Source organism: Phoca vitulina, unplaced genomic scaffold, assembly GCF_004348235.1.
Source record: "Phoca vitulina isolate PV1807 unplaced genomic scaffold, GSC_HSeal_1.0 scaffold25, whole genome shotgun sequence".
NCBI lineage: Eukaryota > Metazoa > Chordata > Mammalia > Carnivora > Phocidae > Phoca > Phoca vitulina.
The window spans coordinates 23,790,019-23,804,991 of record NW_022589728.1 but is presented as its reverse complement, the minus strand read 5'-3'; the positions used below and the strand labels follow the sequence as shown (position 1 = coordinate 23,804,991).

The window sequence follows — 14,973 nt, the reverse complement described above, 5'->3', positions numbered from 1 at the left end:
TATCAACTCAGAGGAAGGAAGAATTTCTGAAGTTAAAAGGAATCACAAGAAATTAAATAGTTACATGAAAATGTAAACCTTTTAGAAAACCTTTTAGAAATACCTCAAAGCACAGTCAACATAAGGTTTAAAAATGTGAAAAGCAATTATAGCTTATTAAAAATAAAGACCATTTATGAAAATTGCTTAACATAATAAATACAATTAATTAAAAGTGTAGGCCAAAAAGTTTGCAGTAATTACAGATTTAGTATTTTGAAACTATTACTGAATTGGCAGAGTTGAGTAAAATGAGTGCAGTGCCAGAAAAGAGTAAAGGATAAAATAAAATAGTACTTTCATATTTGCTGATGGTATAGCAAGTGCAGCAATATTTAACAAGCTTAAAATTTAAGATCAAGCCTTTTGTCTCAGTTACCAAACTTCTGAGAATCCATCCTAAGAAAATCATCTTTATAACAAGACCTGTTTTATACATGGAATGTTCAGTGGAGCATTATAATATAATATACTCTGTTTCTTATCCCTCCGTGTGCTATTTTCCTGGAATGAATCCTGCATGGGCACACACAAAAGCACCCTGCCTCAAAGAATCCTTCCCCTACACACACCGTCTTGGGATCTCTTTCACCAAAGTCTTGCTGATTACTTTCTCTTTTAAGGAATCTAATAAACTTGATTACTGTGCCTAGAACGCTGGTTTTGTTTAGTTTTTAAGAGATCCCCAGGTAATTCTGATGGAGCTTGTCACTTGAGAACTACTGTTTCAGGGATTCTGAGATATAAAAGGACAAGTTTCCATATAAAATGAATTAATAATCAGACTTAAAGGAATTCTTTCTGAGCAGTGAAGGTCTACTAAAACACTTAACAAGACTCTACTTTAAGAAAACGGCCCTTTACTTCAATTTACATTGCTGGCTTCTCATTCTTTTTCATCTTCTTGCCTTTTGGGACCAAAAACCAAACTGCCTCTTCTCTCTGTGCCTTTACAAGGAGCCCTTCTGGGGGAAAAAAAAATCTTGAGTGTCACAGACCCTTTGGTCTTAGCATGGAAAGTTCCCAGATTCATAAAAAGTTAAGATTAGTCAATCAAGAATATTGACAAACACAACTAAATCAAACATTTTTTAAAGTGTCAAAGGTTTTTTTTTTTTGTATTTTTTAAATTTTTATTGTTATGTTAATCACCACACATTACATCATTAGTTTTTGATGTAGCGTTCCATGATTCATTGTGCATAACACCCAGTACTCCATGCAGAACGTGCCCTCTTTAATACCCATCACCAGGCTAACTGATCCCCCCACCCCCCTCCCCTCTAGAACCCTCAGTTTGTTTTTCAGAGTCCATCGTCTCTCATGGTTTGTCTCCCCCTCCGATTTCCCCCCATTCATTCTTCTCCTCCTGCTACAAAGTTCTAAAGACAGTATAGTCATTCTATTTCAGACCCAACTTCACTAATAATAGAAAAATCCCCCATTGTCTTTTCCATAGTGTTTTTAAACCACTTGAGTTTTCTAATAAAACCAAAAGAAATTGTCTTAGAGTAATGAATTTTAAAAATACATATATTTTGAAAGTATGACCACCTTTACCATTCTATCCTGCCCCAGTGTTAGACAGTATATTCCTGTTTTTTTCCCCTTCCTACCTCCCTGGTAGGGAAATTTCAGAAAGATTACAATCTTTCAGGCCCTCTAATGCTGCCTTATATAGTTGGAAGGATTTATGAGAAGTCCTTTATCTAAGAATATTCCCAGAATATCTCATTACGTGCTTTTGAATAAGAAATGGAGAAAGGTCACATAGTGAAACTAGAAATATAAAATAAATTCTTTAAAATAAAATAACACTTCATATGTTATTTTTCATAGTAGTTTTTATCTGTTAACCAAGAAATTTATACTTTCACGACTAAAGTAAAAAGTCTTTTAATAGTTTAAACTATTAAATTCTCCTCCTTAGCCAAGAAATAAGAAAAGAGAGGCTTTTCAAACTAAATTTAGTCTAGGGTTTGTGTAGGAATTCATTTTATCAATAAACAGATTAAAAGTGTCACCCCACCTGCCCGCCCCCCCCAATACAAATTAGCCATCTTTAAAAGGATCAGATTCTACTTCAACTAAATTATGACTCTTCTAATTCAGGTTCTGGTCCCAGGTACAGATACATTTTTTTCAATTACATATAATTCTGTTTAAAACATACTCAGTTTATTGACTAACAGTGACAGTTCTTATCTCAATATGTTTTCTACTCATGCTTGAACCCTGACTATCTGAATCCTTCCCCTCCCCTCCCAGAATCTCTCTTTAATTCAACAGTTTGCTCCATGAGTGACCCTCATGAAATCCAGGACAGGTAATACTAGTTACACTTTGAGATGATAGAGCAGCTGCTCTTTCATAAAGGGGGGTGGGTGTAGACAAGCTTCTTTGAACTTTTCTTTCACCTTTAAAAAACTAAAGCATTTCAGCTGTGTAGCATATATTGTCTTTGCCTTTATACATTTCAGAGTGAGTTAAAAGCAATGTGAAAAATAGCTCACCTTGGCCTTATAGTTGAATTTGGAAAATCTTATCAATCATGCTCACTCATAAAGCAGAACATATCAACTCTGTTTTTGAGCTTTCCAGATGTCAGCCTGTGTTTTCCTGTTTAGCTGCTTTAGTTCCAAAAAGATCTTCATTGATTAATCTTGTTCTCCTTATAACATCAAATTACCAAGAAATATGGACTCTTGTTATTTATTAGCATCATCTAATTCTGAAAGGATTATAAGGTCAAATCAGAGTCCTGATGCGACCTGCAGACCTAAACAAAAATATCAGAGACTGAACAAAGTCTTGCATGGAATTGGATGAACTTACTGAAACACTTAATATTTCAGTTTTTAGAAGCTAAGCAGAATTGTAGGCCTCAGGTACAAGCTCCATAGTCCTGTATGGTGCTAACCAACATACTTGGGTCAATGTGGGTCAGAGTGTTGGTCAGTATTTGCAATCAAAGAGGCAAAAGAGGTTTGGGTTTAGAGTCGTAATATCTGTGTGCTTCAGAGGGGGCTTCCTGGATGCAGGATGGATGCACTATTAATGAAAAACAGTAATTTGGCAATTCAGTAGATCTCCTGGTTTTAGAAGAGTAGGATTCTGCTGATACACCAAAATTGAGCTGCCAAATACCAGTGTTGAGTTCTTGGGGAAAAAACCTCTTTCAGCTTAAACTATGTTCCACATTGTTAGTATATCTTGAAAATGTAGGCCAGTCACTGCTACCCTTCTGTACTTGTAGTATCATAACTTACTCATTTCTTTTTGCATTTCTTTTGAGCTTCTTCTCTAGCTCCTATTAAAGTGTAAAAAGTTATTGATATGTGAATACATATTCCTTATTGTTACTTACTTGAAGTTTGCTATCAACCTGTTTTCCAGAATTCTTTTATAGTTTCTATTCACTGAAGGATTAAGGTCATATCTGCATTGGAATGCAAACATTCTGTGTTGCAAATTTAGCCAGGGGTCCATATGCTTTGAAAAATCAATTAAACAGAATAAGGTTAAAAAAATAAATGAATAAAGGGAACTAACCAAAGTAAGTATTTGAATAGACAACTCATTTCAGCATACAAGGGGGCTGAGGAATTTACCTACAATTCAGGGCTAGAATGGTCCATAGAAAACAAATATATACAGTTTAATACACAAAGGAATGAATGATTGAGCCTCAAAGTTCAAAATCATAAAATAGACATAATTATTCTTGAAAAAGATAAAAAGTACCTTTTTATGGGATCATAAAAATATTTCAGTAAGATAATGGAATCCATTAATAAAATGATCCATCTGTTTCCTGGGATCCAAATTGAACATAAACAACTTAGTTTCGTAAATGATTGCTTTCCACAGATAGCAGTACTGATCTGGTTCCTGAAGCATTTTCCTTAAGGTGATAGAGAATTGAGCAGTAAAGCTTAAGACTGTAATTGAGTATTGGCTTCAGAAAACTAGGCTTACAGGAAATAGATTGGCATGATGTTTAGATGTTATGTCCAATAAACTGTTGAGTTTATAAATTTGGGGAGGAGTAGAGGAATATCTCTTTTTTTTTTTTTTTTTACAAAACTATAGACTACATTCTGGTTCCATTCAGCTGGAACATTTCCTGTAGAATTCTAAGGATTATAAGGTGATAGGAATGTAAAATCGTCTCAGGCTAGTATTCACAAACTTTCTTCCTGCCTTACAGCTGTCCATAAAATTACCTATGTTAGTTGTGAACGTTTTTATATTTTCACTACTTTTAGAATTACAGAATCACTTTCTAAATTCCTAAGTCCAAATTTTACTCAGTCTAACAGTCTTTTCCCTTTATTTCCTTCTGGATAACAATTCTGTTGTCTTCTGTGAAATCTTATTAAGTTGGTTCATCAAAAGAAAACTTTAATTCCCTAAACTGTGGAGAGACAAACTTATGTGTAAAGATTTATTTTTGTCTTTCTTGGAAGTGGGATCCCACTTCATATCTATTGACTTACTACTGTGTTCCTTTTCTTCTAGTCTTTAATCTCTGGGAGTATCCAGGGAGGTAGTTTCCAATATAATGTGATGGTTGTGATGTCCATTAAAATGTGATGGTTCTTATACTCTGGGGAAAACTGACCTTCTTCTATAATACAGTTCTCTCTCACTCATATTTCCCAGAAGTCCAGCATGGTAGATGTCATCTCTTTGGAACTGGTTATTTGTATATTACATTTGAGGGTATACTTTTAATAAGGGCTTCTACAGTTTCAGAAAAAAAAAATTAAATGGTTAATCTGAGATTCTTTTTTTCAGGCCTTCATCTTGCTACATATACTTTAGCCAAGAGGTTAGATATATTGTGTTCTTTGATCATGTTTTTGTTTTTTTTTTTTTAAAAGATTTTATTTATTTATTTGACAGAGACACAGCGAGAGAGGGAACACAAGCGGGGGAGTGGGAGAGGGAGAAGCAGGCTCCTGCTGAGCAGGGAGCCCAATGCGGGGCTCGATCCCAGCACCCTGGGATCATGACCTGAGCCGAAGGCAGACGCTTAACGACTGAGCTACCCAGGCGCCCCGATCACGTTTTATAAACTTATATTTGTCTTGATCCAAGATGGGTTTACTCTAAAAACTTTTTTTTGTAAACCATCGTGGTATTCAATAATCTTTTCTTCATCTATCTAGGGAACTGTGTTTCTTTTGCTAACAAATGACTTTTTTGCTTCTTAGTGATGGCCTTTTTATTTGGGGGAGAGTTAGCCATGGCTTTAGCTCATACTTGTCTCCATACTTAAGTATTTGCTCATAGATTCTTTGATTACTTACAGCCATGACGGATTTGTAATGTTTAAGTCCGTGTGTACCTGTGGGTCCAGCTATCAGATAATAGAACTCCATTTTCAAAACTCAGTAAGTTTATTTCTCTAAAGATAGAATATTCAAGGCAGGGAGTATTAGTCCTATTTTTTTTTTTTTAACATCTAATCCAAGGTAGGGATTGGGCTAGGGAGAATAGCTTTATATGGATTTCTTAATCATTTTGGTGGATTGTGGCACATTCTACAACAGCCTACTATACTGGAAAACTTCCAGAATGAACAACCTGATGGAGATGAATTTATGTTATCACTTATCAAAGATGATATATCTTTGGAGATAAAAGCTTATTATTGGTGGTTAATTAGGTACATGATGTTCAAGTTGAATTTTGTCTCATTTTTCTTATTGTATACATTGTCATGTGGTAGAATACTTAAGGTTTGACCTGTTAGGTAGAATTTAGTGCCATTTCTTAGCTTAGAGGTCTAAGTGTGATTAGTTTTAGTTTTTCCAAGGACCCTAGGGTTATAAATTACTCTGTTGGAAGAGTGATGTTTTAAGGAACCTCTTTACATTCTTAAGTGTTCTGCATCCATGACATCCATACCTCCTCTTTATTCCAAGTTCCACAGTAATTTAAGAAACAGATACTTTCATGTGACACTTAGAAGCTATAGACTATCTGCTTATTTTCTTCTTAAAGATATTCTTTCTTTAAAGAATTCTAATGATTTAGATATAGATAAGATTTATTTTAAAAATCTAGTATATTTCACCCTTTAGATTTCCATTAAAATACAGAGTGATGGGGGGCGCCTGGGTGGCTCAGTCATTAAGCGTCTGCCTTCGGCTCAGGTCGTGATCCCAGGGTCCTGGGATCGAGCCCCACATCGGGCTCCCTGCTCTGCGGGAAGCCTGCTTCTCCCTCTCCCACCCCCTCTGCTTGTGTTCCCTCTCTCGCTGTGTCTCTCTCTGTCAAATAAATAAATAAATCTATAAAAAAAAATAGAGTGATGGAATATTCTACGAGTTTGCCCAGCATAGAAATCAGATTTACTGGTTTTTAGTTCTCATTGAGTCATTGGAAATGGGGATTTTTTATTAACAGTGTATCAATCCTAACATGGGATAGTTTGTAAAATATTTTGGCCAGTTTTTCATCAATGCTGTCCTTGAGAGCTTTCACAACTCTTGGGTAGTTGCCACTAGTCTTGCTTCTTTCTAAAGCTGCTTTCTGAGGAGTAACCAGTCCTCAAAATAAATCCTTCAGATATGTCTTGTGAAATAATTTTGTAAAATAAGTTATGAACTCCACAATTATATATCTTACATAATGTGTTGAGGCTACCAGAAGGCATTACTAAATCTGTGGGGTTTTTTTAATGGCCTCATTTGTATGTGTATCAAATTTGCTAAAAAAATGTATTTTTAAATGTATTTTCTAAAGAGAAATTAATAACATTAACTATGTATTAATTGATTTGGTAATTGTACCTCATTTGTGAAGTTATTTCCTTTATAGACTAAAGACACAACTTGCATTATCCTGTGTTAAATACCATGACATTGTTGGTCAGGAGTTTACTTCCTGTCTCATTACAACTTAAAATTGTTGCCCATAAAAGAACTCTTCAAGACTGATAAATCCTGAATATGTGCTAACATATATCGATTTATTAAATAGAACTAACACACTGATGCATCATTTAAGATTTGTGTGAACTATTTCTGTGAAAGAATAGAACGTGATTTGTTTGTCACTATGTAATTGAACACAAACTGGACTTTTTATTTGCAAGGATTGGGGGAGGCAAGTCAGACATGTAAACCATGTTCTTCTTGAAATTATTTCTGTGTTAGACTAACGTGTGGGTTTTACTTATGCATGCTTGACTTTTTTAATTATCTTTTTTCTCCTTTTCTTAAAGATGATACTTGTTGATGCCACTGTTATCATCCTCCTAGCAGAAGATAGTCCTACTGAGAAAATGAGCACTTTGATCATTCAGTCTTTGAACTTTAACCTTTGACTGGAAGTGACCTATAGGCAATGAAGACTACTTCCTTTTACTGCATTTTTACTTGTGTGCATTCTGGGCGCATGTTGATCGCTGGTTCAGTCCAGGCAACTGACATGCTTTTATTAGTCATACAGTATTAATGCAGGTGTCAGGAAATGTCAATATAATTCCATTTTTTATTTTTATTTTTTTAAGCTTTTGGAAAAGTTCCAGGTCCTCATGTATTGTGCAATAACAATGACTTCCTTGGCGGTTTTGGGACGTTCATTGCCGGCAATGGACGTTTAACAGGAAAAATTTTCATTAACTCCTGCCACCCAATAATTAATGCATGATAGGGCCTATGAAATGAACTTATTGGTTATAGTGGGATTATAAATAAAGTGAGGGATCCAACATTACTTTGAAAGTCACCCCAACTGTTTATATTTGGATTCTATGCACTGTGATCCTAAGGTTAACAGCATGAATTAACATGCGTCTTTAAAGGACTATAATGAAAGATCATTGCGTATTTATTGAATTGTTTATATCTGCTGTCAAATTGTTTTGACATGGAAGGTTTTCAAGTAACATTGGCAGAGAGGTACAATATTGTTATCCCTATGGTGAAAATAAATTCATTTGTTGTATATAGTTCCTCAATCTCTGAAGTAAAGGTATGAGTAATCTAGGGTATGAATGGTTGAATCAAGGCTTGATTTTGGAAGTAAGAACAATGGCAGTGATGATGAAACTGCTGTAGTCCTTAATTGGGGCTTGTTTGTACAGTAACGGTATTTCCAAGTAGATTACACTCTGTTACTTCCTGCTAGCCATCAGCATGAGCCCTACTGCCTAAACACTATTTCATTTATTTATGTTTGGAAAATCCATAAAGAGTTTTCGTTTGCAATTTTGTTTCTTTTGTTATGTTTTAAGTCAAGTTTGAATGTTACAGTACTTCAATTGAAAAGCTTTTGTCAAGTTTTTTCTTGTAATTTTTTCTTTACTTGTAAGTATCATTTTGTCCTTTAATCCTGTACCCTAAAATAAGAAATACATTTTTGACAGAGGCTTAATGTTTTAACAAAAGAGTGTGGACATTTTTATTTTAAATTTAGGCAAAAGTACACTATAGAATGGTATGTTTTCTTATTTGTCTCACACAACCGTACAGTTTTTCCTGGAGGGATTTGTTTTATTTTGTTTTCTTGTTGTTTAAAAGACTTTGCTTACAGCTAGGTAAAATTTTTCTATAGAACAAAATTGTTGAAACGTCCAATTCTCAGTACCATGTAAGTTAATGATACTGCAACTAGGTTCTCTTTTTAAAAAGCAATTATGTATTTTATAAATTACCTTTTCACATATGCAAAAATCTGTTTCTACTACAATGTTATTTTTACTAATGCCTCTTGTTGCACTCTTTTTGACATATCCTGCAGTGAATAAATATATGAATCAATTTGGGCTTAAAAATAAAAGCCAATTGGCTGAAAGCTTTGAAGTATGTACCCCAGCAAAACATCCAATCAATAATTGGCAAGGAATATTTTCAAAAGTGTTTTTAATCTCTGTATAGATGACATTTTGTAGCTTTGTACATGTTGTTAATTAAGGGCATATAATTTTACACTCTAAAAGTATAATTGCTGAACTCAGGGGTGGGTAGACTTCAAAAATATGTCTGCTGTAGAAATAACTTGAAAAAAAAAATTAAAACTATGGCCAGCCACCAAATTGTGGACACTGTTTATACTATAGTTAGCAACTACCACTTTTTAAAATTAAACACATTTTTGTTCTTTCTTGACTAGATACACCTAAGTTCTCATAATAGTCTCTATCAGTCTGATCATTTGGCCTGTTTAAGACAGAAAGTGTTTTTTGGAATGCTTTAAGCTACTCTTAGTTTTTAACTGCTTTTTAATATGAAAATTGCAGCGGCATATTATATATTTTTCATATTTTACACAACTGCTCTAAACTACTGATTGACTTGATCATTTTCTGGGGTGGGGGTGGGGGATCTTTCTCCGTACTGCTGGTCCTCTTACTAAAATTCTTTTATAAAGAAATGACCTGTGACATTTATTCACCAAAGGAATTAATATACCAGGTCAAAGATTAACAATGCTGTCCTATAGATTAATAGGTCTTATATAGCCTCAGTTGAGTTTTTTAAAGTAAAAGAAGCAGTATTTTAACATACCTCTTTCTCTACATAGAGATACCATAAAATAAAAAGAAGTAGAGGAAAGTAAAGGAAACCAAATAATTTCAGTACATTTTATGGTTTAAAGAGAAGATAAGATGAAATACCAACCATTCAGAATTTGCAGTAAGATAACACCTTATTCATTACAGTACTCCCTTGAACTTAGGAATTATTGGAAACTCCTTTGCACTTAGATTTAATTAAGTTAATTTTAAATGTAAGTTACATTATTAAAAGACATAAGCCGTTTACCTAAGTCATTGCTCTAGAGAGGGCATTTAATGGCTTTGTAATAATAAAAAGAATATTTCTCTGTATTGTGTTGTTGAACGACAACCAGAATACCAAGAAAATGTACATAGGATTATGCTACTTCCCTCTTCCCTTGCTCTATGGGGCACTATCTGCTGCATAGGACTGCAGAATTATACTTTCATATTTAGACAATATGTACTCTCTATTTATTTATTTATTTATTTATTTTAAGGCCATTCTTCTGGTTTGCCAAATTCTGTTAAGACAGTGATACATTCATTTCCTTCTTTTGCATGCTTAGATCATGAACTTGGTGCCCTTCAAAAAAATATATTACGTCAAGTAGGTATTAATGCCATAGATTTTAAAGAGAAAAATGGTTTTCAGTTTTTTTTAAGATAAATTTTTTAAAATAAATTTTATGGCTGTTCTCTTAAGGAATTTACTATTCACCTCCAAAGGACTTAACTTGTAGTGGATGAATTCCTCCTTTTAGCTAGCAAGGAAATAAAGCTTTTTTTAATCCCCAAAAGAAAATGGTAAAAATCAGCTTTTATATACAGTTCATCTGGAGAAAGATCTTAATCCTTATTGTTTTGACTAGGTATATAAATATTTGGTATAAAGTAACTAGGGTAGTTTATTAGTTTTTCCCTTCTGAAATTTTAAATATATGCAAATATATATCATTAGATTCCTGTGGTGAATAATAATTTCTTCAGATTCTTAAACAGGTATCTAGTGACTGCTTAATTATTTCCAGATTGCATCAAAGATGAATTGACAAATAATGGAAATGAGTAGTGATATGCAAATGGTATGTAACCACATATTACTTGTTTCTGGTAATCAAGTCTTATTTTTTAAAAAGCCTATTGTTTTTGAGAATTGAGATATTTAAAACTTGTTAAAGCTTCTTCCTAAAAATAGAAGAGAAGAGGAGATACTGTGTGTTCAGAATTTTTTTAAATAAAGAATTCAGTGTCACTAGTTCTAATCCTTCATGGTTACTGCTGCTTATATTTCTTGATCTCACTTTTATTTAGTTTCCTGTATATATTTTAGCTGAATGCTTAGGATTTATTAAGTGTATATAAATTGGTTTTCAAAAAGAACTGAGGCTTTCCCATATCTTTTCTGAGGATTCACTGTTACCAAAATCAGCTACTGCACGATTCTGTGTTATGCTAGTGCCTTTGCATGATTAAGATCTGTGAAGGTGTCTCTTAATCTGCACCCCTTAGTCCTAATCTTCTTTGCAGTCTTTTGTTTGTTTTTATCTCTCTTTCATTTTTCTGTCTTCCTTTCTCCTCAGAGATGTCCAATATGTCAGTCTTCAGCAGTTTCCCTAAGTTTTCCTCTCTCCTTCCTTTCCTCCTTTCCTGCCTTCCTCCCTTTCTTCCCCTTTCCTTTTCTTGAGGTTAGGGAATCCAGAGAAGGAAGATTAGTGAAATTACATCAGAAATTTTTCTTAAAAGAAAAAGACTCCTTTCTACAATTAAAATACATAGAATTTCTGATGCCTTATTTCGGTTCATCAGTATGTGGCTAAATTTGTTGAATAGTTGACTACTTGATAAATGAGCTGTTAACTAAGTAATTTAGCTCTTAAATACTAATGTCAAGGGAGTTTTGTTTACTTTTTGGATGGTGACTCTCGCAAAGCCTAATTATTGCCCAGATGAATTAAATTATTTGTTTTGGTAAAAGTGTTTTTCCATTTAAGGTTTCTAGGCCATTTTGAGATTTGGAACTTTTTTTTTTTTTTTTAAATAATGTGTGGGAGATTTTTGTTTTCTCAGCATAAACTACATTAAAGACAGGCTTGTATGCATCATTCCAGAGGCCCGTGGAGTCTAAACATGTACTTCAAACTTAGATCTTTATCCTTAAAGTTGAAGTTCTGCTTCTTATGGTCCTGTAAATGAGGTGTTTATTGTGATTTTAATTTCAAATGTTATTGGGACTTACATTTAGGGATGAATCTCCAGAACGGTTACATGAATGTCTTTTTTTATGAAAATTTTTTAATAAATAAACAATATAATATCTGAAGACATTTTGAATATGTGGAAGGAATGCCTGAATAGAAGCTGGTATATTTTAATATGCCTAAAGAATTGTAACTGAGCAAGTTGAGTGCAGTTGACAGGGAGAAAGAGAAGCCGTTCCTTGATGCATACATTGTCAGGGTTTTGTGAAAGTTTGCTTCTGCGGTGACTCTAAGCTGCTTTCTCAAAGGCAAAGCATGGTTCTGGGCTTTGGCTTGTCAGGTGTGACATCACTTGTCAAATTTCGCAGTAAATGGAGAGAGTGAATAATCCCCCCTCTCTAATTTTAAAGCCTGAAACAAATCGAGTAAGGAATGTGGTAGATTGACAGACACCGTGAAAATAAATGCAAGTCTCTTCATAGTAAACCACAGATTATTGACATAAATATTGATTATCAGGCTCAGGGTAAAATAATTATTCAAAAAGATTATTATGTCAGTTATCTAGTAGCCAAGAATTAAGTCCATGTTCAAGTTAAAATGGGTTTGTTGTTTTTAGTTGGTACCATTTTTCTCTCAATATTCAGAAATACAGATTGTGCATTTTATTAATAGGAATGGAAGCTCATGCTTTTGAGGGTTTGAATAGGGTGGATGTATATATATTTTATAAATTCAAGTTGTAAAATATGTAAAGCTACTGCTTTTTGAATAGAATATAAATGTTAAGACATAAATCTATATATTATATATTTTTAAATACATGTATCAAACTTTTGTTAGTTGAATATAAATTACATTGTGTGCTTTATGGAATTCAGTAACTTTTAATAATAAAGCAGTTGTCATTGATTTATTTTATGTAGACTTGAATATTAAATTGGATAGATATTAAATCTCTTTGTAGTTTATAATAATGTAAAGATTTACTTATGTACTAGTTTCTCTTTACAAAGGACTGTGATCTTCCAAGGATTGTGGAAACAGTAAAATGCCCATTTCCAAAAATAAGTGCAACAGAATGAAGATAGTCACTAAAGCACTTATTCATTTAACAGATCATGTTTACTTAGTAGTGTAGCCTAGTGTATTTTAGTGGTTCTTCATGCTTTATTTAAAGAAGTCCTGATTAAAAGATGGGTGTTTTCAGAAAAGGTGGAAATTGAGACCCAGGCACTTGCTTAGAGTTACCGTGAGTCTGGTGTTGCTGAACTTTAAGTTGTATGATTCATAAGGATATCCTGTAGAGAACTTTGGGATTCTTTCTTGAATATACACACAGATCAACTAACTTACTTAGATGAGTGGCTCCTGAAGCTATGAGAAGAGAAAAGGAGATAAGCAGAAGAAGGGATATCTCTCTGCATCTCTATTATTCATAGCAGGAAGAAATTTAATATGCTCTGCTGATATTCTAGGTTTTCTATTCCTGGGGGGTCTGCTTGCCCCAGGAGCACCTTACTCCTCATTGGGGTAGCTGTTCTACCATAAAACTGCCTTATCTCTACATGCTATTTCTGCAGCCCTCAACAATAGATGAGTAGCTGGTTAGATAAATGCAAGATCCATCTTCCTTTGTGCTTTGATGACACTCTCTCCCTTTATTATAATCCTTAAAATAATTTCTACCTCTCATAGAAGGTTTAAGCCACTATGGATAAATGATTCTGTTGAAATCCCTATATTCCTTGGTACTTTTCACTCTAACATACGGCAAAATTAAATATGAACTGAATTGAAAAATGATGCAACTAAGGGTTTTCTATACTTGGATAATATGGGCCAAGGCCACAGTGGTTCTGTATCTGTCTTGCTGAGAATTCCTGTCAATAAATATTTTAAATTGCTTATGAGATTTCTTTTTAATGTTTGCTTAAGGCAAAATATATGAGTGGGAGTACCTGTGTGCTCTTTCCAGTTCAGTGAAGTATGGAAATGTTTTAATAATGAAAGTTGAAATAAGAAACTAAGGTAGAAATTATTTTCTCATATAGGTACTTGGCCTTCAAGGACCTATTGTGGGTAGATAAAACTCATCAGGCAAGAACCTAATAAGGATGGCTATATCCTGCAGAAAAGGTATCCAACTTAACATTAAAATTTCTGTGTCCCCTCTCACACCCCCAAAAACATATTTCTCTTTCCTGTCACAATGGCATTTCTTTCTTTTTTTTAAAAAGATTTTATTTATTTATTTGACAGAGACACAGTGAGAGAGGGAATACAAGCAGGGGAAGTGGGAGAGGGAGAAGCAGGCTCCCAGCTGAGCAGGGAGCCCGACGTGGGGCTTGATCACCCTGGGATCACGACCTAAGCTGAAGGCAGATGCTTAACCGACTGAGCCACCCAGGCGCCCCCACGATGGCATTTCTATCCAGCTTAGTTATCCAAATGAAGAATTGCCACTACTTACTAGTCCTCTCTGACATTTTTCATCATTAACCTCTATTCAGCCTATCTTAAAAGAATATATATCTGAAATTTCTCCCTTCCCTCCAGTGCCATTGCCATGATCCTGGTGTTCCCAGGCTGCTCTTCAGCCATCCACACACCTTGTTCCATAAATGGTAGCAAAACAAGACTACCTGTACTTGGCTAACATTCTCCATGTTCCTAGAATGTTCATCTGTTTTTTTTCCAGTTCAAATTAGTTACCAGGGCATCTTTGTCCTTCTTCCCTTCCCACCCATTACCAGCTTTCTATCCTGGGTTCTTTAACAGAAGGGACAGTGTCTCAGTGGTGCTTGTGTCCCCAGCATGTAGCACACAATACCTATCCTATAAGCTTTTAATAAATGTTTGTTAAATTAATTTGATTGTACTTGTATTTTTATACTAACTTTTCCAAAGAAACTTACTCAGGTGCTAACAGTTTTGAAACCTACATCTAAACCACCATCTGTATGAAGTGTCACAGCAGAACGCCCTACCCTTCCTACCCCAGAGAGTCTGAAAAAAATTACTTTGAAGTAAATCATTAACCATTCTTCACTGGTTTTATTTTTTAAAAAAGTTCTCATATTTTTTGCTGTATCTCTGAGGTAAATTAGTTACCTAGAATATATTTACAAATTAAGAATATAATTGTTCTAAGCTAAATATATCTGAGGCGACCCGAGATCATAAAGGTAAACGTAATACTCATTAAGGTTAAAA

At 34.1% G+C, this 14,973-nt stretch overlaps 1 protein-coding gene across 2 annotated transcripts in view; it reads left to right on the top strand.

Moving 5' to 3' along the window:
• The window catches only part of UBE2W (ubiquitin conjugating enzyme E2 W), a 75,628-nt gene extending 61,619 nt beyond the window's left edge, over positions 1–14,009 (top strand). The window contains exon 6 of one of the 2 annotated variants that reach the window (XR_004301445.1): positions 7,277–14,009. Coding sequence is in view for 1 of the 2 variants with exons in the window: in XM_032421546.1 (XP_032277437.1) it covers positions 7,277–7,290 (14 nt within the window). In the remaining variant the exon portion in view is untranslated. The remainder of the gene's footprint in view (positions 1–7,276) is intronic. The other variant, XM_032421546.1, reaches the window with a different exon arrangement.
• Positions 14,010–14,973: the final 964 nt, after the last annotated feature.